Genomic DNA, 27,170 nt, shown 5'->3' with positions numbered 1-27,170 from the left:
GACTTGTGTGAGGCCTTGGAAGGCTACTTGTAAAGTATCTGTCAGCCTGTTCAAGGCGGCAGAATGTTGCTCACCCTGAATCCGAACAGCCGTTGTCAGGGCCTGAATGGACTCATTGTTGAGCCGTGCTTGATGCTCGAGGGAGGCTAGCCTTTCCTCCATCGCAGACATTCCCGCACCTACCCGCGACACTATCTCAGAGATGCCTTCACGTCCCTGTGACACTATCTTGGAGATACCCTCCTGTACCTGTGCCACGTTCCCCTCATGCAGGAGTTGGACTCCTCCATCCTCTGCACGATTGTGGAGAGTGCGCGTGGCACCTGTTCCAGTGCCTCAGCAATGTGCTGCTGCCCCTCGACGACTCTCCTTTTCACAGCTGGCCCCCAGGGCTCAGCATCTGGGTCCAGCTGAGCAGAGCCTGGAGAAGAGTACTCCCACCGACGCGGACTCTCCACGGCTGCCCCTGCCACCAGAGTCTGCTCGTGCTCACATGTGCGTGGTGACTCACCATGTGCAAGCCCAACTAAGTGAGGACGGGGACCCACCGAGGTGTATGTATCTGCGCTGGTGGATGCATGGCTCAGATGTGACGATGGACCCTCAGAGGCCGGCAGGTCCTCTGAGGAATCACCCTCCACGGTCACGGTGCTCGCAGATGGCCCTGCAAGAGAACAGAAAGCAATATTAGGCATGTGGACAGATGTTGAGGTGCTGCTAAGATCCCAAGTGATGCTAAGATCATTCGCTATCATGAGTGCTGAGTGTTAGCTTTCTGTCACCGGCCGCTTGTGCAATCCCAGCCTCGGCATCCGCCACAGACAGGCACTTCAGCGTTCGGCTGATGTCCAATGCCTGCTGCCCCGCGTCCGTTAGGACCACCTGATGTGGCGGGCCCACTCCGGTCCATGCCCCCTCCAGGACGTTCTGGCATCTCTTCTCCTATCAAGAGGCGTGATTGAGTGATGGTTGCATGGTGAGCCGTTGCATGCATTGGTGTGGGTGGGGTTGAGCGTGAGGGAGATGGTGCGTGTGCAACATAGCCATGAGATTGTATGAGGATTGGGTTGCATGGTAGTGTTCGAATGGGGACAGGGGCGGTGAGTACGTGCAGGCAAGGTGAGGATGATAATTGAGTGGATGTGAGGAGTGATGCGAAAGCGTTGTGGTGGCAGTGCAGAAGGGGTTGTGTGGTGGTGAAGGTGATGTGGAAGACGGAGTGTGGGAGAATGCGTAAGTATACTCACTTTGCCTGACCTGGTTAGGTCATTAAATCTCTTCCTGCACTGGTCCCAGGTTCGTGGCACGTTGCCGCAGCTGGTGACCTCCTCAGCCACCTCCAGCCATGCCGCCTTCGTGGTGGAGGGAGGGCATTTCCTCCCATCAGACGGGAAAAAGATTTCCCTCCTTCTCCTCACCCCATCCAGCAGCAGCTGGAGTGAGGAGTCTGAAAATCTTGGGGCAGCCTTCCCTCTGGCCTGCTCCATGGTTCAGCATTGGTCGTTTGCTGCAGGAGGAGCATTGGTGGACTGCCCCTTTAAATAGGGCTCCTCCAGCTGACAGATCTTGCTGCACATGCGCAGTCCGCCCGCCGCGCAGCTTACCAGCGGGAAACCTGGAAGCAAAGGTAAGTGGCTCCAATTAGCCTGCGATTGCATGCGGAGCACACTGATTTCACCGGGCACGTTACCCACACGCCCAGTTGACCCCCGCTGAGAACCCGCCACCCTGCTAATATCGAGCCCACAGTGTGTACTTTGAGATAGCATGTTTACCGACTTAAAATCGTAGAATTTCGTACCACAGAATTCAGCCCATTGTGCTTGTGTCAGCTCTTTAAAAGAGCTGTCCACTCAGTCTTATTCCCCTCCCATTTCCCTAAACCTTTTTAAAAAATTTATTTTTCGAAAACTTATCCACTTCCCTTTGAAAATCTACTACTGATTCTGTTTCTAACATGGGGCTCAATTTTAAAATCAAATTGCGGGTGCGTTGGGGGCAGGGGAGAGGCTGCGAAAATGGCAAAAATCCTGAGCGGATTCGGAAGCCGGCTCCGACCCGCTGACTTCCGGGTTCCCCACAGACGTGCCTGTGTGTGCGTGCTTCACGAATCTGCAAATAAAGCCAGCGGGATGATAGTTAAAGAACCAAATGTACCTCATTGAGGCACTTAAGGTACTTTATTTCTGATGTAGTAGATAGTTGAAATGATTTTAAACATACCTGGGTGGCTTTCCCATGACTTCCGATTTACACCTGGTGTGGAGGGCCGAAAAATAAACAAAATAAATTAAATAAAAAACCATTGCACGAAGTTAAAAATACAAAATAAACCTACCTTTCCACCATGCTCCGATGCCCAATGTCTCCCTCTCCGATGTCCCTCTCAGCCCCCGATGTCTCCCTCTCCGATGTCCCTCTCAGCCCCCGATGTCTCCCTCTCCGATGTCCCTCTCAGCCCCCGATGTCTCCCTCTCCGATGCCCCTCTCTCCCACCCCGATGTTCCTCTCCCCCACCCCGATGTCCCTCTCCGATCTCCCCCTCGATCTCCCCCTCTCCCTCCACCGATCTTCCCCTCCCCCCCCACCGATCTTCCCCTCTGCCCCCCACCGATCTTCCCCTCTGCCCCCCACCGATCTTCCCCTCTCCCCCCTACCGATCTTCTCCTCTCCCCCCCACGATCTACCCCTCTCCCCGCCACGATCTTCCCCTCTCCCCCCCCACCGATCTTCCCCTCTCCCCCCCCCACCGATCTTCCCTTCTCCCCCCCACCGATCTTCCCTTCTCCCCCCCACCGATCTTCCCTTCTCCCCCCCACCGATCTTCCCTTCTCCCCCCCACCGATCTTCCCTTCTCCCCCCCACCGATCTTCCCTTCTCCCCCCCACCGATCTTCCCTTCTCCCCCCCACCGATCTTCCCCTCTCCCCCCCCACGATCTTCCCCTCTGCCCCCACGATCTTCCCCTCTCCCCCCCACGATTCTCCCCTCTCCCCCCCACCGATTTTCCCCTCTCCCCCTACCGATCTTCCCCTCTCCCCCCTACCGATCTTCCCCTCTCCCCCCTACCGATCTTCCCCTCTCCCCCCCACCGATCTTCCCCTCTCCCCCCCACCGATCTTCCCATCTCCCCCACCCCCCACCGATCTTCCCCTCTCCCCCCCACCGATCTTCCCCTCTTCCCCCCCCACCGATCTTCAGCGCCAGATGATGTCTCGCTCTCTCTTTCTCTCTCTCTGCCCCCCACCCCCACCCCGCCCCGGCATTGCAGCTCCTGTCGGCAGCCAGTCTGTCAATCAAGCTGGCTGCTGGGCGCGAAACCCGGAAATAGCTTTAATCACCATCAATTACATCGCGATTGCGTCAGAACTGGTAAGTTTATTTTATTTGCGTTTGCCACGTGCGCCTTCACCCCACTCCCCCCGCTGCCAACCCGCCACCATTTCAAAATTGAGCCCCTGGTTTCTGGTAGGACATTCTGAGTTCTTCTAACTTTTGGACTAATTTTCAACCTGCACTTCATGCATTGCTTTGTTTGGATAACCACCAAAATTGTTTTTTTGAGTTTTTGGGAATTTTTAAAACCTCAGTAAATTCATTGAAATCTTTCATGAATTCTTCAAATGTCCATAATTCACATTGTCTTTGTAGAAGTCACAGGGAAATTATCAAGCTGTTGAACTTCCAACTTTTCTGCCATGGAAATTCTTGATTTTTTTTAACAGATTAGGGACAGGTCAATGGACCGCTAGGAGCATGAATGTATTTATTAAAATGTAAAATTTAATTAAGTTTGCAACATTTGTCATGGCATAACAAATTACTGTAAATAATTGGCTGTGGGAGATCTGTGTTTTAAAGATTCACCCTCTCTCTGTTTTTTCCCTTAAACCCAAAATACGTAAATTCCTTTTAGCTCCTAACATTTGAAAATAACCTACCTGAACAAAATATCTGCATGGGACAATTACAGACAATTTTGAAATTATAAACATGCCCATGTGGAATTAGTGTCCTCAAACAGTGACCCCCTCTGTCCTTATTGTATTCCTTTTTTGAACAACTCTATTTGAAGGTCAAAACAACATGATTTTAATGGGCCCAGTGAAATCCTTTTAGGGGTATTTTTGCACCATTTAAAGCTGTGTGCATGTGCAACAAATCTGCCACTAAAAGACAAAACTCATCATTCTCACTAATGTCATGGTGTAGTATTTCACTACATCAAGCTGTGTAATACGAGAGCACAAAAAACCCTTTCAAACATTTGGGCTGTTGAGTAAACTTACACTGAGTAATGTCACGTGCAAGATTTAGACAGATAAATATATCCTATTGACAGGTCAATTAGTGGGATTATTAAATTAAACTTATAGTTTCTTTACGTAGTTTTAAATTGATAAAATTAATGCACATTGTTTCCGTCAAGAATATTTTTTTGATTTATGCCTTCAAAACAGTTTTGTCAATGTACTTGTGCCAGGTTTTTTCATGAACAAAAGAAGCACTAAGGGGTTTTTAATATTTATTCAGAACATTATGACTATGTGACAGCTGGTATGCAAAGCTTAAGAGAAATATGCTTTGAAACTACAGTGCACCAGTAGAGCTGTGGTAGTGTGCTACAGATATCCCTAGATCTTTACCATCTGTTGTGTGCAAAATAACTAAAAATGCAATGCTGTAAGAAGGAGAATTATTAATAAAAAAGTAGAAAGCCTGCAGAAGAGAAGAATAAATTACATTATCCAACCATTCTCTTTGGTTTTCATTTTGTACAAAGCACTAGCTTTAATAACCCTTTAAGTGTTGCCAGAGCAAACGTAAGTCCAAATTATAACCTGAGAATGTTATGTTGAAAAAGTAAAGCAGTATAATTGAGACAGCAACTAACCAAATAGTTGTGGTTTCACATCCCATGACTGCCTGCCACTCAAATCTGCCTGTTATAGTTGGGATACATTTTGTTAGTTCTCTTTCAGGCTGTAAGTGGAACATCTCTTGGAAGCAGAACATTCTGCCAAAAGGGAAAATACTGTCCTTCCCTGCCAAAAATATGTCTCTCGTTGGCAGATTACAGGGCAACATAGGCATGGGTCATGGAGAAGCATGCAACCTAGTAGATTTTAGAAACATGGGGGAGGGAGAATTAATGAAAAAGTGCATGTCCCATATGTGCTCTATCCTGCTCCAGTGAAGTAGGTTTTCTTTTTTCTAATTTTTGCTCCAATGTCCACAAAATACTCTCTCCAACATACTCCTATTGTTCTCCTTGGATGGGAAGTTGAGACAGTGGAGTCTATGGATACCCCCACAGATACTGAACGCCACTGTTTGGTCAACCCAACAGACATGCTTCACCTGTATGATCATGTGGGTATTGACTTTTTCAGGATTGGTTTTCTATCCCTGATGTTAACAAACTCACCAGCTAGGAGAAGATGAAATACAAATGACCATCAAGACGAGATCATAACCACTGCTCCCATTTTTTGTGATAGCAAGTGTTGCCATTTACAGCTCCTCTAGACCAATCTTTTGTTTCTTAACTTGTCCCAGTACCACCCTCCTTGCCTTGCACCATCATCCCTTTTGTCAATCTTGCCCTCTACCCTATCACATACCTTCCCTTTTATCACAAAAGCCAGTCAAGAATGGACAAGACGTGGCAGTAGTGGTGATAATCATAACATTTAATGTGGCTTTAACAAAAAACAAATATAAATGAAAAACTTGACAGTCTGTCAAACACCCTTGTGCATATTCTTCGTGCTCACAAAACCTTCGCCTTTCTCTTCTGACGACTTCTGTGTGGTGCATCCCCTGTGGCTGCAGCAGAGGTAGTGGCAGATTGCTCATGTTTGTGCCCTGACTGCTTAGATGCTTTGGGTCTATGCCCTCTGGATTTTGGGCCCCTCCAAAGACTGCTCCACCTGCACCTGTGCAGACTCAGCCATCTGGAAAGGAGGCAGCATTGCGGATACTGGTTAAGAGGGGGGCAACAGGTGAGATGTGGGAGCGCTTTGAGTGGCGTCCCCACTTCCATGTCCCCTTTTGCCATCATCCCTCCCCTGGACTAGGCCCATGTCACTCTCATCACCCTGCTGGAGAACAGTGTGGTGGACATGTGTGATGCATTGGAAGGCCACTTCTAAAGTATCTGTCTGCCGCCTGTTTAAGGCGGCAGAATGTTGTTCACCCTGAGTCCGAACGACCATTGTGAGGGCCTGAATGGACTCATTTGTGAGCCGTGTTTGAAGCTGAACGGAGGCTAGCCTCTCTCCATCACAGACGTTCCCGCACTTACCTGCGACACTATCTCAGACATTCCCGCAGTTACCTACGACACTATCTAAGGCAAACCAAGCCCAGTCGACCCTGCAAAGTCCTCCTCACTAACATCTGGGGACTTGTGCCAAAATTGGGAGAGCTGACCCACAGACTAGTCAAGCAACAGCCTGACATTGCCATACTCACAGAATCATACCTTTCAGCCAACGTCCCAGACTCTTCCATCACCATCCCTGGGTATGTCCTGTCCCACCGGCAGGACAGACCCACCAGAGGTGGCGGTACAGTGATATACAGTCAGGAGGGAGTGGCCCTGGGAGTCCTCAACATTGACTCTGGACCCCATGAAATCTCATGGCATCAGGTCAAACATGGGCAGGGAAACCTCCTGCTGATTACTACCACCCTCCTCCCTCCCTCAGCTGATGAATCAATCCTCCTCCATGTTGAACACCACTTGGAGGAAGCACTGAGAGTAGCAAGGGCACAGAATGTACTCTGGGTGGGGGACTTCAATGTCCATCACCAAGAGTGGCTCGGTAGCACCACTACTGACCGAGCTGGCCGAGTCCTAAAGGACATAGCTGCTAGACTGGGACTGCGGCAGGTGGTGAGCGAACCAACACGAGGGAAAAACTTACTTGACCTCGTCCTCACCAATCTACGTGTCGCAAATGCATCTGTCCATGACAGTATTGGTAGGAGTGACCACTGCACAGTCCTCGTGGAGACGAGGACACCATCCAACGTGTTGTTTGGTGCTAAATGGGATAGATTCAGAACAGATGTAGCAGCTCAAAATTGGGCATCCATGAGGCGCTGTGGGCCATCAGCAGCAACAGAATTGTATTCCAGCACAATCTGTAACCTCATGGCCCGGCATATTCCTCACTCTACAATTACCAACCAGCCAGGGGATCAACCCTGGTTCAATGAAGAGTGTAGAAGAGCATGCCAGGAGCAGCACCAGGCGTACCTAAAAATGAGGTGCCAACCTGGTGAAGCTACAACTCAGGACTACATGCATGCTAAACTGCATGCTATAGACAGAGCTAAGCGATTCCACCACCAACGGATCAGATCAAAGCTCTGCAGTCCTGCCACATCCAGTCGTGAATGGTGGTGGACAATTAAACAACTAACAGGAGGAGGAGGCTCTGTAAACATCCCCATCCTCAACGATGGCGGAGTCCAGCACGTGAGTGCAAAAGACAAGGCTGAAGCGTTTGCAACCATCTTCAGCCAGAAGTGCCGAGTGGATGATTCATCTCGGCCTCCTCCCGATATCCCCACCATCACAGAAGCCAGTCTTCAGCCAATTCGATTCACTCCACGTGATATCAAGAAGCGGCTGAGTGCACTGGATACAGCAAAGGCTATGGGCTCCGACAACATCCCAGCTGTAGTGCTGAAGACTTGTGCTCCAGAACTAGCTTCGCCTCTAGCCAAGCTGTTCCAGTACAGCTACAACACTGGCATCTACCCGACAATGTGGAAAATTGCCCAGGTATGTCCTGTCCACAAAAAGCAGGACAAATCCAATCTGGCCAATTACTGCCCCATCAGTCTACTCTCAATCATCAGCAAAGTGATGGAAGGTGTCGTCGACAGTGCTATCAAGCGGCACTTACTCACCAATAACCTGCTCACCAATGCTCAGTTTGGGTTCCGCCAGGACTACTCGGCTCCAGACCTCATTACAGCCTTGGTCCAAACATGGACAAAAGAGCTGAATTCCAGAGGTGAGGTGCGAGTGACTGCCCTTGACATCAAGGCAGCATTTGACCGAGTGTGGCACCAAGGAGCCCTAGTAAAATTGAAATCAATGGGAATCAGGGGGAAAACTCTCCAGTGGCTGAAGTCATAACTAGCACAAAGGTAGATGGTAGTGGTTGTTGGAGGCCAATCATCTCAGCCCCAGGGCATTGCTGCAGGAGTTCCTCAAGGCAGTGTCCTAGGCCCAACCATCTTCAGCTTCTTCATCAATAACCTTCCCTCCATCATAAGTTCAGGAATGGGGATGTTCGCTGATGATTGCACAGTGTTCAGTTCCATTTTCAACCCCTCAGATAATGAAGCAGTCCGAGCCCGCATGCAGCAAGACCTGGACAACATCCAGGCTTGGGCTGATAAGTGGCAAGTAACATTCGCGCCAGACAAATTCCAGGCAATGACCATCTCCAACAAGAGAGAGTCTAACCACCTCCCCTTGACATTCAACGGCATTACCATCGCCTAATCCCCCACCATCAACATCCTGGGGGTCACCATTGACCAGAAACTTAACTGGACCAGCCATATAAATACTGTGGCTAGAAGAGCAGGTCAGAGGCTGGGTATTCTGCAGCGAGTTACTCACCTCCTGACTCCCCAAAGCCTTTCCACCATCTACAAGGCACAAGTCAGGGGTGTGATGGAATACTTTCCACTTGCCTGGATGAGTGCTGCTCCAACAACACTCAAGAAGCTCGACACCATCCAGGACAAAGCAGCCCGCTTGATTGGCACCCCATCCACCACCCTAAACTTTCACTCCCTTCACCACCGGCGCACTGTGGCTGCAGTGTGTACCATCCACAGGATGCACTGCAGCAACTCGCCAAGGCTTCTTCGACAGCACCTCCCAAACCCGTGACCTCTACCACCTAGAAGGACAAGAGCAGCAGGTACATGGGAACAACACCACCTGCACGTTCCTCTCCAAGTCACACACCATCCCGACTTGGAAATATATCGCCGTTCCTTCATCGTTGCTGGGTCAAAATCCTGGAACTCCCTTCCTAACAGCACTGTGGGAGAACCAACGGTTCAAGAAGGTGGCTCGCCACCACTTTCTCAAGGGCAATTAGGGATGGGCAATAAATGCCGGCCTCGCCAGCGACACCCACATCCCATGAACAAATGAAAAAGAAAGTTGCTCACCTCCCTCGATCATTCTCCTTTTAAAGGATGACCCCCAGGGCTCAGCATCCGCGTGCAGCTGAGCAGAACCTGGGGAAGATGTGGATTCTCCACAGCTGCCCCTGCCACCTGTGTCTACCTGTGCTCACTTGTGTGCGGTGACTCACCAGGTGTCAACCCAACTAACTCCCTACTAGGATCCATTGAGGTGTGAGCATGGCTCACTGTGGATGGCTCACTAAGATGTGACGGTGCACCCTCAGAGGCCGGCAGTTCCTCTGAGGAATCGCCCTCTGCTGTCACTGCCGTCACTGAAGGGCCTGTAAGAGAACAGAAGGCAATATTAAGCATCATCACAGTTGTGTCGTGTTGAAGATGGCAAGCATCGTTAACATCAATTCATATTGTGTGTGATGAATTTTTAAGTTGTGTCACCAGACGTTTTTGGGGTACCAGTCTTGCCGTCCCCAACAGACAGGCACTCAAGGGTTCAGCTGATCTCGAGCACCTCCTGCTCCGCGTCTGTGAGGACCACTACTTGTTGTGGCCTCCCCTCCAGTCCTTGCCCTCTCGCATGCATTTTGCACTCTCTTCTAGAAGGGGAGAAAGAACAGACGTGAGTGATGGTGAAGTGGCCAACCAATGAATGCATTGGTTTGGGTGAGACTGACCGTGAAAGAGATGCATCAGAGGGTGATTATGAGACAGAGCCATCACATTGGATGAGAATTGGGGTGAGCGGTAATGGTGGGGTGACTAATGGGGAGATCAGGAAGTGCAGGTAACTTGAGGTTGAGCCTTAAGTGGGTGTGAGGAGTGATGTGATAGGGTAGTCTTGGCAATGCAGAATGAGTTGGGTGGGGGGTGGGGCGGTGAACTGAAACACGGAGTGTAGGAGAATCAATAAGTGTACTTACTTTTGCTGACCTAGTTAGGTCATTGAACTGCTTCCTGCACTGGATCCAGGTGTAGGATAAGTTGTTGCTGCTGGTGACCTCCTCTGCCATCTCGAGCCAGGGCTTCTTGGTGGCAGGGGCAGGGCACTTCCTCCCGTCCACGAGGTAAAACACTTCCCTTCTCACCCCCGTCCAGTAGCACCTGGAGTGGGACGTCGCTGAACCTTGGAGCAGCCTTGCCCCTGTGCTGTTCCATTGTGGTTTCTGGGTCTTTGCTCCAGAAAAAGCCTTTGGAGCAATGGCCCTTTAAATAGAGCTCCTCCAGCTGACAGCCTGTGATGCGGGAGCGCAGTCCGTCTGCTGCACAGCTTTCCGACGGCAAACCCGGAAGCCACGTTAAGTGGCACCAATTCAATTGCGATCGCGTGGGAAATGGACATATTTTACTGGTCGGGTTACCCATGCGCCCATTCACCCCCTCATTGCCATTCCGCCTCCATTCTAAAATCGGGGCTGTTAACTCTGTTTCTTTCGCCACAGACGCTGCCTCACTTCCTGAGCTTTTCCAGCATTTTCTGTTTTTATCTCAAGACTAGAGTTCGAACTCTTGTTTCCTTAATCAAGAGTCCTGTGCTCAAACACTGTAGGTCTTGAGCTGCCAATGTGATGTATTATGTGAATATGTTATAATTTTTGGCAATTTGTAAAAATGAGGCCATTTGGTTTTGGTTTGGCTTTATATTATCCTAAAAATACAAACAAAAGAAGAACCACAAGAGACTCGAGAGTGAGATACCATCATATGAAAAAGACTGATCTAATTGTACGTCTGCTTTCTGCTGAATAATGTCTACCTTACAGATACTAAGGTCCCCAACAATCAAAACAATTCCTAGGATTACCTTGCATCCCAAGTCAGTTCAGCCTTGTAACTAAAGTTCATTAGACCATTTATGCACACAAAAGCTTTAGGTACACTTTCATTCAAAATGCTTCACTTACATGCACAAACATACCTTCAATTTGTGCTTTGTACAGTAGTAATGGAAGGAAAGATAACTCTGGCAATATGTTCCAGAGAGGAGATTTTGAACACTGGGATACTTTCAGTCATCCTATGCATTCACACAGCAAGAAAGGAACACCAGGTAGTTGGTGTGAATTTATTATTTCTTCAAAAAGGAAAATGTGGGGGGAAATCTCCTTAACAATCCCACTGTCCACTCCTTTACCGCCTACTGCTTTCCTGCCTGCCACCTGTAAATGTTGGTGGAGGGAGCGGGACCTAGGGTCCCGACAGATTTTTGCATTTACCACCACTTCCTGGGGCCACTGTGTGGGAAGTGGCAGTTGAGTGGTAAGTACCCAAATGGAGGAAGAGGGTCTTGTAGAAACTTTCTCTCTCTCCAGATGGTCCTTGGGACTTACCTGCTGAAGGCCTTTTTCCAATCTTAAGGGAGCTTCTGCCCCTTTAAGTAATTTGTGTATCTTCTGGTGTCCCCACTGCAGCACTGATGGAGTTTCCTCATTAGCACTGGTGGGCTCCATTGCGATGGTGGGCATTCCACCAGGAGCCTACCCTGCACCTCTAATGAGCCCCAATGGGTGGAGGCTGGAGCGGACACAGAGGAGAGGGAGAAGTACCATCCCATTGAAAATCAACCTTGAAGAGTAAGATCTGGGCTATAATGTTTGTTTTGATTTTCATGCAATAAAATTGTGTTATGAAATACCACTGCAATTTGTTTTCATTCAGTTGGAATGAGAATACAGAGCAACTGTAATAAAAGGACAATCACATCAGGATATTTTGTTTTGATATAATTAAAATAGGGTGGTGCCAGTGCATCCATATTCCTGAGAACCGACTGCCTATTCCAGAGACATTGGCACCAGTTGCAAACCTTGAAACTGCCCCTGAATGATAATACTAGCATTGAATTGGGATGAGCTGATATCTTTCACCGATCAGGCTCTGGAAGTGGTTGAACTTCACCACCTGGGAGGTAATGTGACAGAGCAAATCGCCTGCCCATTAATGATCTCGCTCAATTTACATCCGATTGAATGGAATGAAAATCGGACAAGTTCTATAATGGGCAGATGATCCACTCCGCCACATTACTCCCCAGGCAAGAAACCTTTTGAATCAACCAAAGCAGACAGCGGGGTAATTCTAACTCCGACTGTCTGGTTGATTCAAAAGGTTTCGTGTACCTGTGGTTCATAAAGCTGGTTTGTCACTAGCCAGCTATTTGTGGAGACTAATCATTCCAAATACTTGGTCTAAGCAGTGATCTACTTTGATGGAACAGGCAGTGCAGACATTTTCAGTTGACCAAAATTCTAATCCTCCGCAATATACCACAATCATAACCAAAATCATCCTGACCAGGGATAGTGTATTAAGGTAACTGAAGAAATCAAATTCTGTATTTATTACACAGAATTTCAAGATTGTTACCAGTGCTTTAGAGTTCATACTTACCTTTACATAGAGGCACTGGTTTATGGTGAATGAATTTCACTTTATTACAAGGGATGATGGAATTCTCCAAGAATTTTACTGTTGTTTTGGGATAACATTCTGTAATTCTGTCCATTTTTCGATGAAAACTACAATTCAGTGGCCTTGATCATAAATCAGTAAACTCATAAAAAATGGAACTACAAAGAAACAGGCCTGAACAATCCCACCATGTGGTTAAGCTTCAGCCAACCAGCCATGGTTGAACAGTTGGTTTCATTCAGTGAAACCCAAACTGAACAGGATTACTATGTAGTTTGGAAGAAAAAGAATGGAATTATGCAAGTAAATAATTGTGTTCTTAAAAATTACTGGCCTGAAATTTTGCTGCGTTGATACTAGCTTGTGAATATTTAACATGTCTGTCTGAAATTTCCCTCTCCACTGTTATACAGAAGGCGTTAACTCGTTGAAAGTAAATTTGTTAATGCAGTTTACTGCAGTGTTCTGTCTTAAAAAAAATACAGATGGCTTGAAATTTCAGGAGGTCTGGTCCACCAGCAGAGATGCACCCATGGAGCCTGCCATAAAGCTTGTCCCAGCTTGCTGGAATGGTGTTATTACCACAGCCAGGGCAGGCTGCTGTGCCTGTAAGGATGCACCAGTGGTATCGTCTGGAAAATCAGAGTTACACCATACTGCTCCAATGCTGCACTGAAGATGAGGAAGGGTTTTCCCAGGCCTGGATCAACCCACTCTTCAGCTCATAAAGCGATCAATTTCCTGCTTCCTCCTTCATTATGGCATCTTTTCTAGGCCCATAGCAGTGCATAAGCCTATCCGACCTTAGACCCATCAGGAGGCAGACTGGGCTGAAATTCCCATTAGTATTATTTTGTGGTGTTATTTTATTTAGAAAAGTTAAGAAGACCTTGGTTGCCAAGAAACTAATGAAGTCCTTTAGTCCTTATAAAGATGTAGTTGGCAGCAATAGAAACAATAATGAAGCAGGTGTTTAGTGAAATGTAAGTGGTCAAACCAGTGACATTAACTCAATCCAATCCAGTGAAAGAATGTAGGTTTTAAGTGCAGAAAATTATAGTCAGCTGATAAAAGATAGTAAAGAGTCACTGGAATAGATTTTAAAACCAATGGAAACGAGGAATGGTCTGCTCATGGTGCTGTATAGTGAGCCACATTTGTGTCTCCTAAACTTATAAGAAGCTTAAGATGTGTATTTTGTATTAAGTGTTTTGCTCCTTTATCAATCGTAATGTGTATGGTATATAAGGCAAGAAATGATTCACTTTTTAAATAAAATTTGGATATACCTTTTATGTAAATAGGTATGATCTTACTTCAGAAATTCAACTTAGTCAGGTCCTTAATTACAAAATTAATAATACCCTTTTGCCATATATAATGAAAGACTAGTTTCACCTCAAATGGAAATACAGTACCACACAGTAAGGAAAATAATAGTTTGAGGGGAAAATTGCAGTGCTCTAATATACAATAATAGATATCACACAGCTAATGTAAGGCAGTAGCCCAATCTTGGTGTTTGGATGACAAGTGTAAATTACTTGACCATCACTCTTGCATTTTTGACATCAACTGAACCCCTAAACTGCTTTTTTAATTCACTAAGAGGTATCCATTATTCTTTATCTAAATTGTTGCTGGTCAGATCAGTAATATTTCTTTACCAAAGTTGCTCTTTTTTCTTCCTGATGATTTTGAAATTACTACACTTCTGAGGTGCACTGATGAATCAACATAATTATTAAAATAGAAATATATGATTCTAGTACTATGGCTATCTCAATTATTTTTTTCTGTTTTGTTTATAAAGTAAGCTGGAAAAAAATCACTATTTGAAATTTTATTAAGGTAATGGAGTTGAGAAAAATATTTTTTCTAAAGCGTAATTAGAAGACTGCTTTTGCTGGAGCTGATGGAACAAATCCTCTGGTACATGGAGAGTTAACACACAGTATTTTTTGTGTTTTAAAACAAAGTGAGCAGATTTGTTGTTACACTCCATTCTATTATTCTTGTTTTCAATGTTCTCCGGTTGTTTTCCTATCACAATGATGACTATTCAGTGTTGAAAGAAAGTGTTCCACAGTTTGATTATATCCCCCAGCCATTCTGTGAAATGCTTGAGATGGAAGACATTTTCAGATGTGATGATCAGCTTGAGGGTATTGATTCATTCATCCTTGACAGGTGGAACCATAGTTTTCAGTGCTAACCACAACGATTATGGCATTAAAATGTCAAGAAATTAGAGGTTGGCAAAACAGATAATTTTCTTCCTCACGTCAAATTAAAAACTGACACCTTCTCACAATAAAGAAGCTGCAGCTGAAGACATTATGACAATTTAACTCCACTATTACTTGCAGAACATTGCCGCACCATACTATTTAAAGTGGTAGTGTTCTTGTTTAGCCCTACATAGCAGGACACTATTAGTGAAGCACTACTTCAAGTTGGACTAAAATTCAAAGTCAGGAGATTCCACTGACACATGGGGAGTAATTTCAACCCCCAAGAACGGGTGGGCAGTAAAAATGGTTGATTTTTGGTTTAACCCAGGCGTGTTTGGATGCGCGTGCAACAGAAACCCGGAAGTCTCGTCCCCACTTAAAGCCGCCGGGCCGATACTCAAAGAGGCAATGTACCTCATCGCGATAGTTGAGACACTTAATTTTTTGTGTTAAAAATGTCAAACAAATTTAACCTTACCTGTTCGGGTATCCCATTACTTCCGATTCACGTCAGGTGAAAGCAGGTGGGAAGGGCCGGATCCATGAGGTGAGTGCCTTTATTGCACTGCTTATGGGCCCAGAGGTGTTAGAGTGCTTCATCCAAGCCCAACAAGCTCACCTGGCGTTGATAGGATCCTGCGATCAGCCCCCCCCCCCCCCCCCACCGATCTTCTCCAAGGCCCACCCATGTCATCTACCTCCCCCCACACCTCCACTTTTTTCCATGGCCCACGATCTCTCCCTCCCTCCCTCCTCTCCAATTCGTGGCTGCTTTCACTTCCTACAGGCAGCCAGCCTGTCAACCTGGCTGCCTGGCGCATGGGATATCTGGAAGCACAAATACTTACCTACAGTTGAGTTGCGATCGCAGATTGCTACGCACTCATTTAGCTTCTGGGTTCTCCACGTGAATATCTGCGGATGCGCTGGGTTCCCGGCTTCGAGTTAAAATCATGCCCATGATCCTTGTAAGACACATGGGCCTAAATTTTAACACCAAACTGGGAAAACAGCGGTGGGGGGGGGATTTCCTGATGGGAAACCCGGAAGTACGGTTTTCCCGCACATCCTTATGATTTTGACGTAAGGATGTCTTTTATTTTTTTGTTGTCGGTTTCCCGCCTGACAGGCCAGCCTGATCGACACTCCTGCCCCTCCGGGCCCACAAGCTGTGCTATAAAGGCACTTACCTGCTGTTTCAGGCCATCTCACCTCCTCTCACGTGGCATGAAGCAAAAGGTCCGGGAATCCCGGCCCCGAGGGGTTAAAAATAAAAAAAGCTGTGAAAATGGAGGCCCCCAGCCTTCTTGAAAGCTTTCAGTGACCGACCCGCCTCCTCAGAGCAATTTGGTCGCCCCTTGTCCTGCCTCTTTTAAATCTGGAAGTGCGCGGGTTGGGGTCGGGTTTTAGATTTTTAAAATTTTTACCACCTTCCCCACACCCCCCGCCCCCATCCCACCCATTCTTCCAGACTAAAATTTAGGCCATGATCCTTGTACAATTTTCTTGGCTAAGTAAAGTTTAACATTGGAACAAAAAAAGTATATAGCTGGATTTTACTCTTCATAACTTTTGCTATTGGTTTTCAGACTGGGGTCCAGGGATTCCAAGGGAGTTTGCAAGGTTATCAAATTTCTGTCTGTCATCAGTATTTGTTGACTCACTAGCACATTATTTCTGCTGCTTAATGCTAATGAACAATGGTTTTGATCTTGATGGCACTCTTTGCCTTTGGGTGGCTGCCACTTGCTTTCAGAAGTTAGGACAGGGTGTTCTCAAGAACATGGCAATATTTACAGGAGACCCCCAGGGGTATGTCTAGCATTGCAGAGTTCTCCCTAGAAAAATTTGATAATCTTTGGCATAAACAATTGTGGAGTGATAAAAGGCTGTTTTGCTAATAGTCTGCTGCTTGTGTTGTGAAGAATAGTGATATTGCAGATTGTTTAATTTTTGTTGTATTTTCCATTATTTATGTTGTCTAATATTCTTAAAGCACTAGAAATAGAATTTGTTGTGCTTAGTGTATGGAATTGTGGTATGAAATTGTGACAACTTTAAAACTTTTGTTGCACCAATGTATTTGTCGTGAGGCTGTGTTATAAATTTATTTTCAAAATGTATTTAAAGTTTTCAACAAGGTATGTTTTTGTTCCTCTGCCCTTCATTCACCTTCATTTGATGACTGTCACATTGATAATAAATAACGGTATTAAATATATATTAAGTAGTGAATAATCCAGCATGTTACTTCTACTTTAACAAACAATCACAGTATACCTTGGTTTCTACCACTCATATGATGCTTTTGTTTGTATCACAATGCCTGTAACACACTCTCAGTAATGTTACTCCAGAAGAATTTGATTGAGCTGTGAATGCTGGTTAGCTGCCAGGAATTTACAGGTTCCAGAAATAAGACATAAATTGTGCATAACAAATAATAGATTGGAGGCAATTGAAGGCTGTAAGTCTGTCCTGGAGTTTAGATTAGTGTGTGTAAATGACACTCGGGTTTTTCTGTTGCACCTTGACATACTCTGAACCCCTTGATTTTGTTGCTGACTTTGAGCTCCCTCCTATCTTTTATTCAATATGTATAAATGGAAAGGGCTGGGGTTGAATGTTATTTTTCTTTATAAACATCTCTGCGTGCTCATTGTCTACAGCCAAGCCTGCCACATGGAGAGGCAAATCTGAAGAACAATATTTCACTTTCCAGATTGAGAATCATTATGTTAATGTATAAAGGGGGAAACAAAAACCTGTTCCACATGGAGTGTATTCACCGTATGGTGCATGGAGTATTTATTTTTCACTTCTCAGCAAAATTTAAAATGCCGGACCCTTCAGGTTCCAACATCAGGCTAACTAATTGATATTGTCACAATCTCTGAGCAAAACAAGGTTTTAACGTACTTGCATTATGGATATACCTACATTTTCTGCAGGTTTCTGTTGAGGATGCTAAAATTATATGACAGTGAAAACAGTATGGCTGTTATCAAGGGAACTGCCAGCATACTAAATCATGTGGAAATGTATAGAACCTTTCGACCTTAAGAGAAAAGAGTAACTTCTCCAGCATTGGGATCTATGTTGAATCCATGTCCAGTCTTTTGTTAATACAGTATACACATATGTCTCCCTCCCCCCAGCCTCTTTAAATTTTGTGGCCTAATTACAGTTCCATCAATTTGGGAGTAAAAGTTGCTACGATGTGCAAAATTATAGGTTTCTTGTCAACATTTAACTTTCACGTTTTTAAAGTTGAACTGAGCTGTTGGTATTAGTTTTCCTGCTTTGTCAAAGCATACAGAGGCTCCATGGTTATAATGCTTTTTAATCCCATTTGCTCTGATCAGACCTTCTATAGAAAATGAACAAATTACTGGCTACCTCTCCTCTTGGTAATAAAAATAGCTGGAAGGAATTTTCCTCTTGCTTGACAGACTATGGCTTTTCATCTGTGCACTGCTGACTGACTTGTCTCCACTGTGAAACCAGCTATTTCCTGATTTTCTACGGTAGGGCATAATTGGTAGTTTATGTAACATTTAATTCATTACACTTTTCTATCAGTCAGTTTGGTTTATATGAGAATTAGAGTGCTACAATTATCTAAATAAGACCCTTGTACAGAATATGTAGCTAACAAGGTGGTCATTCTGGGTTGGAAAAATAAAATGATGCACATTTTGTTCAAAAAACTCAAATGCCATGGGTGAGATAACTATTTAGTCACAGAAAGATGTCAGAATTCTTTTTAATGAGCAATTAAATAATTGCCATTTCTCCTCTGTGCATTTTTTAAAAGGATAATTGCTTCCTGGCCTGTGACCATTTTGTCTTTTTCTTTAAAGATCCCAGAGCCTTATTTCATTAGAGATCCCTATACTTTTCTCCTTGCATCAGATTTTGTAAAGGTATTTCAATTTAAAGCATTGGTGTTTCAATGGCCTATAATCTTATTGCATGTTGTCACCAGTTAACATTTTTTATTAACCCTTAACCTGAATATAAAGAAATGATTAATCTCAGCATGTTGCAGGAAAAGTGTATTGACCACAACTAACATTTAGTTTAATTTTGCAGACTGCAAGAGGAGCACATTTGCGATGAATTTCCAGAAACCTTAGCTGAGCTAGGATTTGCTTGCATTGTCAACCAGAGCATTGACCCACTTTGATGCATATTGATCATGACAATCATTCTTTTCTCCTTCAGGCCATGGAGGCGCACATACAGAACCTTGGACAAATGCCATCCCAGTTGCTTATTGAGCCACATCCACCTCGAAGCTCTGCCATGCACCTGGTGAGAAATAATGTTTTTGGAATCTGTTTTACTTGAACTTCACCTGGTGTAAAAACAAAATGCAGAGTTGCAACAGATGAGGAAGGCACACTTCTACAAAGAGCAAAAACTGATCATATCTGGTTGATGTCACAAATTATTATTAGCAAATAAAGTTACCATAAATTTATAATCACCCCTCCCCCAAAATAAGAACAGCATAGACTCTTTTATTAGGTTTGGGTATCTCATAAAACATTGGGATTGATTTTATGAATTTGCACTCCCAGAATATCATCGAACAGGAGCGCATATCGGGAATTTGGTTTTGGAAGTCAGTGCAACCTGCATGATTTTCTATCCATTCATTTTAGCTAGTTATTCTCAGGCCTGCACTTCTCTTACTTAGCACATGCTGCCACTCTACAGTAAGCATCTCTTTTCTCTCACTCCTCTGATGACATAGGATAGGAGTTACCACACATGTATGGTTAAAAGCAGTGACTAGCTAGTGCAAGACTGAAACTGGTGATCTGGGCTGGGACACTGGACGAACAGGGAGGAGGTAAACACAGTTGGTAAGGGAACCAGTAAAACATCTAATGGACGGGAACAGATACTGATTACAGGCGTGAGATTGAGTGAGAAGCAATAGAGGGGACAATTATAGGAGGGAGGCGGCAAGGGAACACATACAGAGGGAGGAGAAAATTTTCAAGGGTCTGTGTTTGCTAAATAAACAATCACTGAGAGCCTGGGGTAACAATAATAAAGATGTACTGTACTATTAAGATTAATAATAGAGGTGATGAAAGAGAGACTGAAAGAAGGTGAAATATAGATGATGAAAACTGAGACAAATGTAGAGCAACTAGAAATGGGGGGGTAATAATAGATATTAATAAGAGTTAAAATAGTAGAGCAGGAGAGATACATGATGCAGAGAGCAAATATAAAGGGGTACAAAATTAAAAGGCAATTAGTTGCTGTAATACAAGCAGCAAAAATGTAATAAAATATTCCGAAGAACACAAATGGTTACAGTCTAAAACTAAAATAAGAAAGAGACAATATTTGAATAAAAGGCATTCTCTTGTGTTTATTTTAAATTTTTCTCTACTTGAGCAACACCATGGGACATCAACAAATAATATTGGCACGCTTTCCTATCATATTTCAAGTATCACACTACAAATTTCTGTTCCACAGTTTTAAAAAAAAATAAAGAAAAAAACAGCCATTAGCAATGTACTAGTTGCCCAGCAATTGAGAATATCTTCATTAACACAGGAGCCATGGGGGTAATTTTAACCCTCCCCCTCCCCCATCCGGTGGACATCAGGAAGGGTTGAGGGCAGTTAAAATGGAGCGGGGGACCTACTCACTGGCTTGCTGCCCCAATTTGACCAACTACAATTTGAAATTGCAGGGAGCAAGAGCACCCACCTGAAGCCGGCGGGATCTTTCTTTAAATAAGCAGTTTGGGCTCCAGTGATGTCGTTGGGTCCTGGCTGCAATATTAACCTGAGGCCTGAGCAGGGGAGCAGTGGTGGCTTCCCTGCCTGGTCAAAGGTATTGGGAAGTGGATCCAAGGCCAGAAAAGGTCCAGAAAGGTAAATTTTTAAAAAAATGTTTCCTTGTGGACTAGGAAGAGCAGGAGTCCTCCACCAGAGCCCACAAGGAAACCTTGGGCCTCTCCTACCCCCACTTCCCTGCCCTCCCCTGATCGCGATCTCCGTCAGACCACACCCTCCCCCACCCCCGCAGACTTAACTTAGTACAGGGGGATTGTTTTGTCCCTGACGGTCGCCTCCTGCTGCCGGATTTTAACAGCGGGGCAGGCACTTCCAGCCAATTTCCAGAACCTTTGTGGTCGGGAAGTCAGACAGTGGCGCTCTAATGAGGCACGGACATTACAATTGGCTGGGCCTTGCTGCATCCGCTCTGAGATGGGCTAGTCGCTTGCTATGACCACATTCCCACCCAGGACTTAAAATCGACCCTCGAATGTCTACAATGACAGACTGACTTTACCAATGACATTTAGAGAAAGAGAAAGTCAGGGTTGTGACTTGCAGCATGATGAACAATTAAACTCTGATCTCACCCAGGGTTTACTTCACAGAAATTAGACTTTTTAGACTTGAAGGGACACAGTTTTACTTTAGCAGAATAATATATTGCACGTTACATAGTCCTTAAAGCACAGCACGTCATCAGACTCACTATAAGATGATGGTTAGAGCACTATAGGAGGTCTCTTAGTGATTTTGTGTGTGTACATTCTGGAGCCTACAATTTACTAGTAGTTACTACTGCCCTCTGGTTGACCTCAGGAGTTTCTCAGAAACCTCAATTACCTTAATTTTCCTGTTTAGAGTAGTGACCTAATAGGTCATGCTGCAGACCCAGGACTGCATGAGCAATGCCACGGGAAATCCTGCAAGTAGATAATCTATAATATACAGTACATGTAGATAGGTTTAGATATCTGATTTGAAGAATTGCCTTTCAAATAATTTTGGTCCCCTCCTTCAATACTCAAGGGAGATGGAAGAGGACCCAATTACTATTTAAATTGTCATATTGTATTCCTTGTAATGATGATGCAACTGCCATTTAAAATAGATAACCAAACCAAAAAACCTGAAACTGCTTCTATTGTTATTTTACAGCTGAAATTAAAATAAGATCTAAATTATCCTTATTTCACTTACATGTACTTAGTATAATAGTAGTGGGTTAATAGCCAGCAGAAGAATAAAGTGGTTGATAATGTCTGAAGGAGTATTACTGATAAAGTAATATTTGCAAAGTGGGTAGAGAGAGAGGTTGATGTAGTTGGAAAAAGTCATACATTTCTGAAAAAATCTTTGTTTCAAGTAACACATGTTCTATTCAAAATGATGGTTAAAATTTAGTATTATGGGCCCCAAAATTCTGTGGGGGCACATCCTAGTGTAAGCACCTACACAAGATTTTTGCCACTGACCCTGCCAAAGTTGTGGGAAAATGCAAACTCCTGATTTAGGAGTCCCCACCCTCTCATGCTAATTACCTTGTTTGGGGTGGGCGGAGGTTCTGCCCCAGCAGGCCATCCCAGAATCCCCATAATAAGGCCAGGACCTGGCATATCCAGGTCTCGGCTTAATTTGCAGCCCTTCAGGCATCCTTCAAGCATAGTTATGATCAGAGTGCACTGGAAGGGCAGCAAATTTTTGGCCGCATAGTGTTTCACTCAGTTAACAATTGGGTACGTGTTTTATTCACAGAGTTTGAACAGATGGTGCCAATTGCAACATCTAAAATATGACTAAAATAATAATGTTATATATTTTTAATATTTCACTGTGTATCATATGATTTAGAACTTCACAACATGGTTTACTGAAAGTATTTTCATTTAACCATGTTGGCCAAATGTAAAATGTTCTTTTCAATATATTTTTGTTTTGTTATTCATTGGTAGAATGAACAGAAATGTTTTTGTGCTGAATGTTTCTTTTACATGAAACCCTTTCTGTAGTACCTGATGATACCAGCTCCACTTGGACCCCTTATTACCTACCCTATTGTACTGGTCCAGTTCTAGACTTCCTAGATATGGGTGCTGTTTGTTTTGTCAAAATAGCAGCACATTTTCCTGATGCATGTAAATACTTTACCTATTGTTTTTTTCCCTGTTTTTCCAGACCTCCGCATTAATTGTGTTTTCCCTTCTGCCTCTTCTGTTTTCTCCTCTTTGTTTCTACTCAACAGTGTTTCCTTCCACAGAGCCCACTCATGTTTAAGGATCAGATGCAACAAGATGTTATAATGGTGCTAAAATTTCCATCCAACTCCCCTGTTACCCATGTGGCAGCCAACACGCTGCCTCACCTAAGCACCCCTGCTGTGGTCACTGTGACCTGCAGCAGGCTGTTTGCAGTGAATAGGTGGCATAACACTGTAGGTAAGTGAAAACACTATCTTTGAATCTTTTTAACATTCATTACATAGAATTTTGTTATTTTGTGGTCATTGTTATTTTCAGTATTCCTGACAATAAGCGCAATGAGATGACAAAATAAAGGCAGTAGATTATTGGTGGTGCAATAGACTAGTGTGCCTACATTTTGTGCCATAGACTGGGATGATATAAATTTCTGATCAGCACTGAAATCAGATCTTTCCAAACTACCAGTCCCACTAAAATTAAATATGTGAATCTAGTACTGTTTAAAGAAAACTCAGTGTATATATGTGTTAATTAATTTTTCCTTAAATTTACATAGTGGCATTACAAACAACTTCCTCCAGCTTTTCCAGATTGCTGTCTATTCTAATAGGCTAAAATAAGAAATTGAATGGGCAGCAATACTGTTATAGGATAGTGGGGATATTATAGTGCTTCACCAACTAGATAGCATTCGTGTGGACTGCAGGCCGTAGTTCCGATATCCTTGTTGTAGCACTTCTGATGTATATTTCTGAAGTGGCATTACAAAATATGTAGTGTTATAGTTTACACTTCTCTATTTAATTTTCTGGTGGCCTTGGATTTAAATTTAAATTGTTACAAATTTCTGTGATGACCTTGGGAATATTTGTGTGATATACCCTCTGTAAAGTTCAAGATATTGGCAAACCAGCTGTAAAATTAACATCTATGACTTGACCAGCCTTCAAATAGACATTTTACAGGCCATAAAAACCTACATAAAGGTGTAGTTTATGCTTTTATTAATCACTATTAATAGTTAGAGCAAATAGTAATGCTCACCATCTCTTTAACTTCTAAACTCAGATTTGATTTGTTTAAATAAAGGAACACATTGAAATGTATTGTTTTAATATGTTAAGAAAAAAAAATACTGTCCTTTTTGCTACTATACATTCCAGAACATAGCCTTCATCTTAATTGGATATCGATCCTTGTAGTCTTTTCAGGTAACAACATGCTCCGGTAAAATGTGTAGAGCTTCTGAATGACAGCCGGTATGCAACTTCATTAATGTTAGGACATTTTCTCCTTGTTGTGAAATTTGTGTGTGGTACTGTAATATGTGTATAGTTAATCCTCTCTATAAGACTATCTTTCAGAGCCATTCAAATATATCTTTTGGAAATGTTTCCTATTCCTGGCTTCTATTAATAATGCTATAAGAAATATAGCTTATATTTATCAAAGATCCAAGAGTGTCACATTTATAAAAATACTGCAGTGTGTCAAGTTGAAAACCTGACTATTTGGTAGATAATGTTTTTTAACAGATTAAAGAATTATGAAATATACAGATCTGAAAACTGTTGATGTTTTTTGGACACTAAGGGAATCAAGGGATATGGGGATATGGCGGGAAATTGGAGTTGAAGTAGAAGATCAGCTCTGATCTTATTGAAGCAGGCTCGAGGGGCCTTATGGCAGTTTTTTTCCATTATCCAGCCCTTCCCCTGTTTTTATGTGCAAACCAGCAATATGAATTTATGGAGAAGTAGGGCATATGTAGTGTAGAGCCACAAAATTCTTTGAAGGGGATAGTAAACTTAGAAAATTTACAAAAATCTCAAAATAGCTTCAGTGCCTTGTCTTTTTTTCTAGTTTTCTCCCCCTTCAACCTCTCACCCTAGAGGTTCCACAGACATTCTGGAATCTTCACCAAATGAACAATTTTCAGGTGTAAGCCTGGACATTATCGTACATCATAACTGAATCCACTCCTATCCTCATCTAATGTCCACATATGCAAGCATAATTGGATACTGATCGGAAGCAAGAGCTCTGGCTGAATTTTCTGTCCCGTAGCCCAGGAAAAGTGGGGCAAATTTTAGTGCCACTACTTTTGCAGTGGCTAAGATCATTTAATTCAGCACTGGCACGGGACCATGGGGTAGATTTGGTCTTCACTGCTTGGGAGTTAATCTAGAGGGTCAGATTTTGATTCTATTGATTGTGAATGACAAAAATTAAACGTAATTCAGCCCATTGAAATACATAGTGTATCAGTCAGTTCAGTGAATCAGCCACAACATTTATGTAATGCCTTTAATGTAGAAAAATGTCCCAAGGCATTTGATAGAAGTATAATGAATTAAAATATACACCAAGCCAAGGTAAGAGGTAATGGGAGGGGCTTGGTCAAAGAGGTGAGTTTTAAGGAGGTTCTTGGAGATGGAGAGGCAAAGGGGTTCAGAAAGGGAATTCTACAGCGTGAAGCCAGATACAATTCTGCCCATAACCCACCTTTACTACTATAAGTAGTATACCTGAAAGGATTGCATTTTATAAGTGCATTACATTAGTTCTGTCATTTGTGAAACATTGTTTTTTATTATTTCTCTGCAGGTCTTAGGGGAGCTCCAGGATACTCCCTGGAACAGGCCCATCACTTGCCGATTGAAATGGATCCATTGATTGGTAAATCCATTGTAGCTGACTGTGGTGTTCTAGTTTGGAATGAGATGACTAGGACTGTACTGTTTCCTCTTGCTGCAGTCTGTTAAGGGCAACGAGTCAAAGATATAACAGTTGTTTTTAGTAATTAGGTGGAAAGTAAAGATAAATCCATCACTATTTCTTGATCAAAATTAGCATAAAGATATTCAGGCATAGACATACAATTTTATTCTTAGCTGTAACAATAAAATTGCCCATCTTAACATTCTATAATCTTGGTGCAAAGGTTAGTTTTATTTCAGAATTACAATAATTCCCATTCAAAGGATCAGTGACATGATTGTGTAATTTCTAATTATCCCTTTGAAGGTAATATTACTTGAATTTACAAATGTCATGTCAGAGTTCAATGGGGTAAAACTTCTTTTCCAAGTGCTAAGTGTTCCCTATTCATCAAACTCAGTATTTCCATGATGTCTTTGTTAGAATTGTTATGTTCATGAAAACAATATATATGCACTAAATAATACAAAATATAACTTCCTGTATGCATAACCGTTGCTGCATTTAGAAAGTACAGGTGTGGAAAGGGAATTTTTTGGAGATATAATTTTCCCTGACTTACTTTAGTTAGAAACATGCAGATTTCCAAACAAAATTGGCTGCGATCCATGGTACAAGAAATTACTGAAGATAATAAAATTAACTTGGAAATAAATCTCTAATATTGTCATAAAGGTGTAATTGTACTAGAAGTTAAACTGTGCATCAATACATGTGGTTACCATTCAATAAATGGTTGGTAGTGACATAAATGCAATAAATTATTACCTAGCATTTTACAATTTTTTGGCCTGTAACATAGGAGTTGTAAATTCCCCAACAAATTGACTTTGAGGAGTGTGGTCTGATTGATTGAAATTGGGAGGAAGAGTACATGGGCTTCTCTCCACTTGCCTAGGTGGGTGCAGCTGCAACAACAGTCAAGAAGATCAACACCATCCAGGACAAAGCAGTCTGCTTGATCAGCACCCCATCCACCAGTTTAAACATCAACACCCCTCCCATCATCGGCGTACCATGGCTGCAGTGTGTACTGTCTACAGAAATCACTGCAGCAACTCGCCAAGGCTTCTTCAGCAGCACTTCCCAAACCTGCAACTTCCAGCATCTAGAAGGACAAAGTTAGCAGGTTCATGGGCACACCATCACCTCCAAGTTCCCCTCCAAGTCACGCACCATCTCGACTTGAACATGTATCGCCGTTCCTTCATCGTATCTGGGTCAAAATACTGGAACTCCCTACCTAACAACAGTATTGTGGGAGTACCTTCACCACATTGAGTGCAGTAGTTCATGAAGAAGGCTCACCACCACCTTCTCAAGGGCAACCAGGGATGGGCAATAAATGCCGGCCATGCCAGCAATGCTCTTATCCCGAGAATGAATGGAAAAAAAGTAGTCATACCAAAGGTGTATAAGATTATTACACTTTTATAGCTAAAATGAATCAATTTTTTTGTTTCTGGCCCCATAGCTTTGATTCCTGTATGAATAAAAATAATGTGGGTAATTTTAACCTAACCCACCCGGTGGGATACTGACTGAATCGGATTAGCTGCCCATTTTACACCGCATCCAATTTTACTTTCCACAATGGATTGTAAA

The 27,170-nt window shown here is 43.5% G+C and overlaps 1 protein-coding gene across 6 annotated transcripts in view; it reads left to right on the top strand.

Moving 5' to 3' along the window:
• The window catches only part of nbeaa (neurobeachin a), a 637,170-nt gene that overhangs the window by 579,148 nt on the left and 30,852 nt on the right, over nucleotides 1-27,170 (top strand). For 5 of the 6 annotated variants that reach the window (XM_067985944.1, XM_067985942.1, XM_067985940.1 and 2 more), the window contains 3 exons: nucleotides 19,058-19,147; nucleotides 22,886-23,078; nucleotides 25,452-25,523. In XM_067985944.1, coding sequence (XP_067842045.1) covers nucleotides 19,058-19,147; nucleotides 22,886-23,078; nucleotides 25,452-25,523 — 355 coding nt within the window. Of the gene's footprint in view, nucleotides 1-18,693; nucleotides 18,757-19,057; nucleotides 19,148-22,885; nucleotides 23,079-25,451; nucleotides 25,524-27,170 lie in introns of all 6 variants that reach the window. The other variant, XM_067985943.1, reaches the window with a different exon arrangement.

This window comes from Heptranchias perlo, chromosome 6, assembly GCF_035084215.1.
Source record: "Heptranchias perlo isolate sHepPer1 chromosome 6, sHepPer1.hap1, whole genome shotgun sequence".
In the NCBI taxonomy this organism is placed as follows: Eukaryota; Metazoa; Chordata; class Chondrichthyes; order Hexanchiformes; family Hexanchidae; genus Heptranchias; species Heptranchias perlo.
Note: the sequence above shows the minus strand (reverse complement) of the source record. Positions and strands in the feature narration are given on the sequence as shown.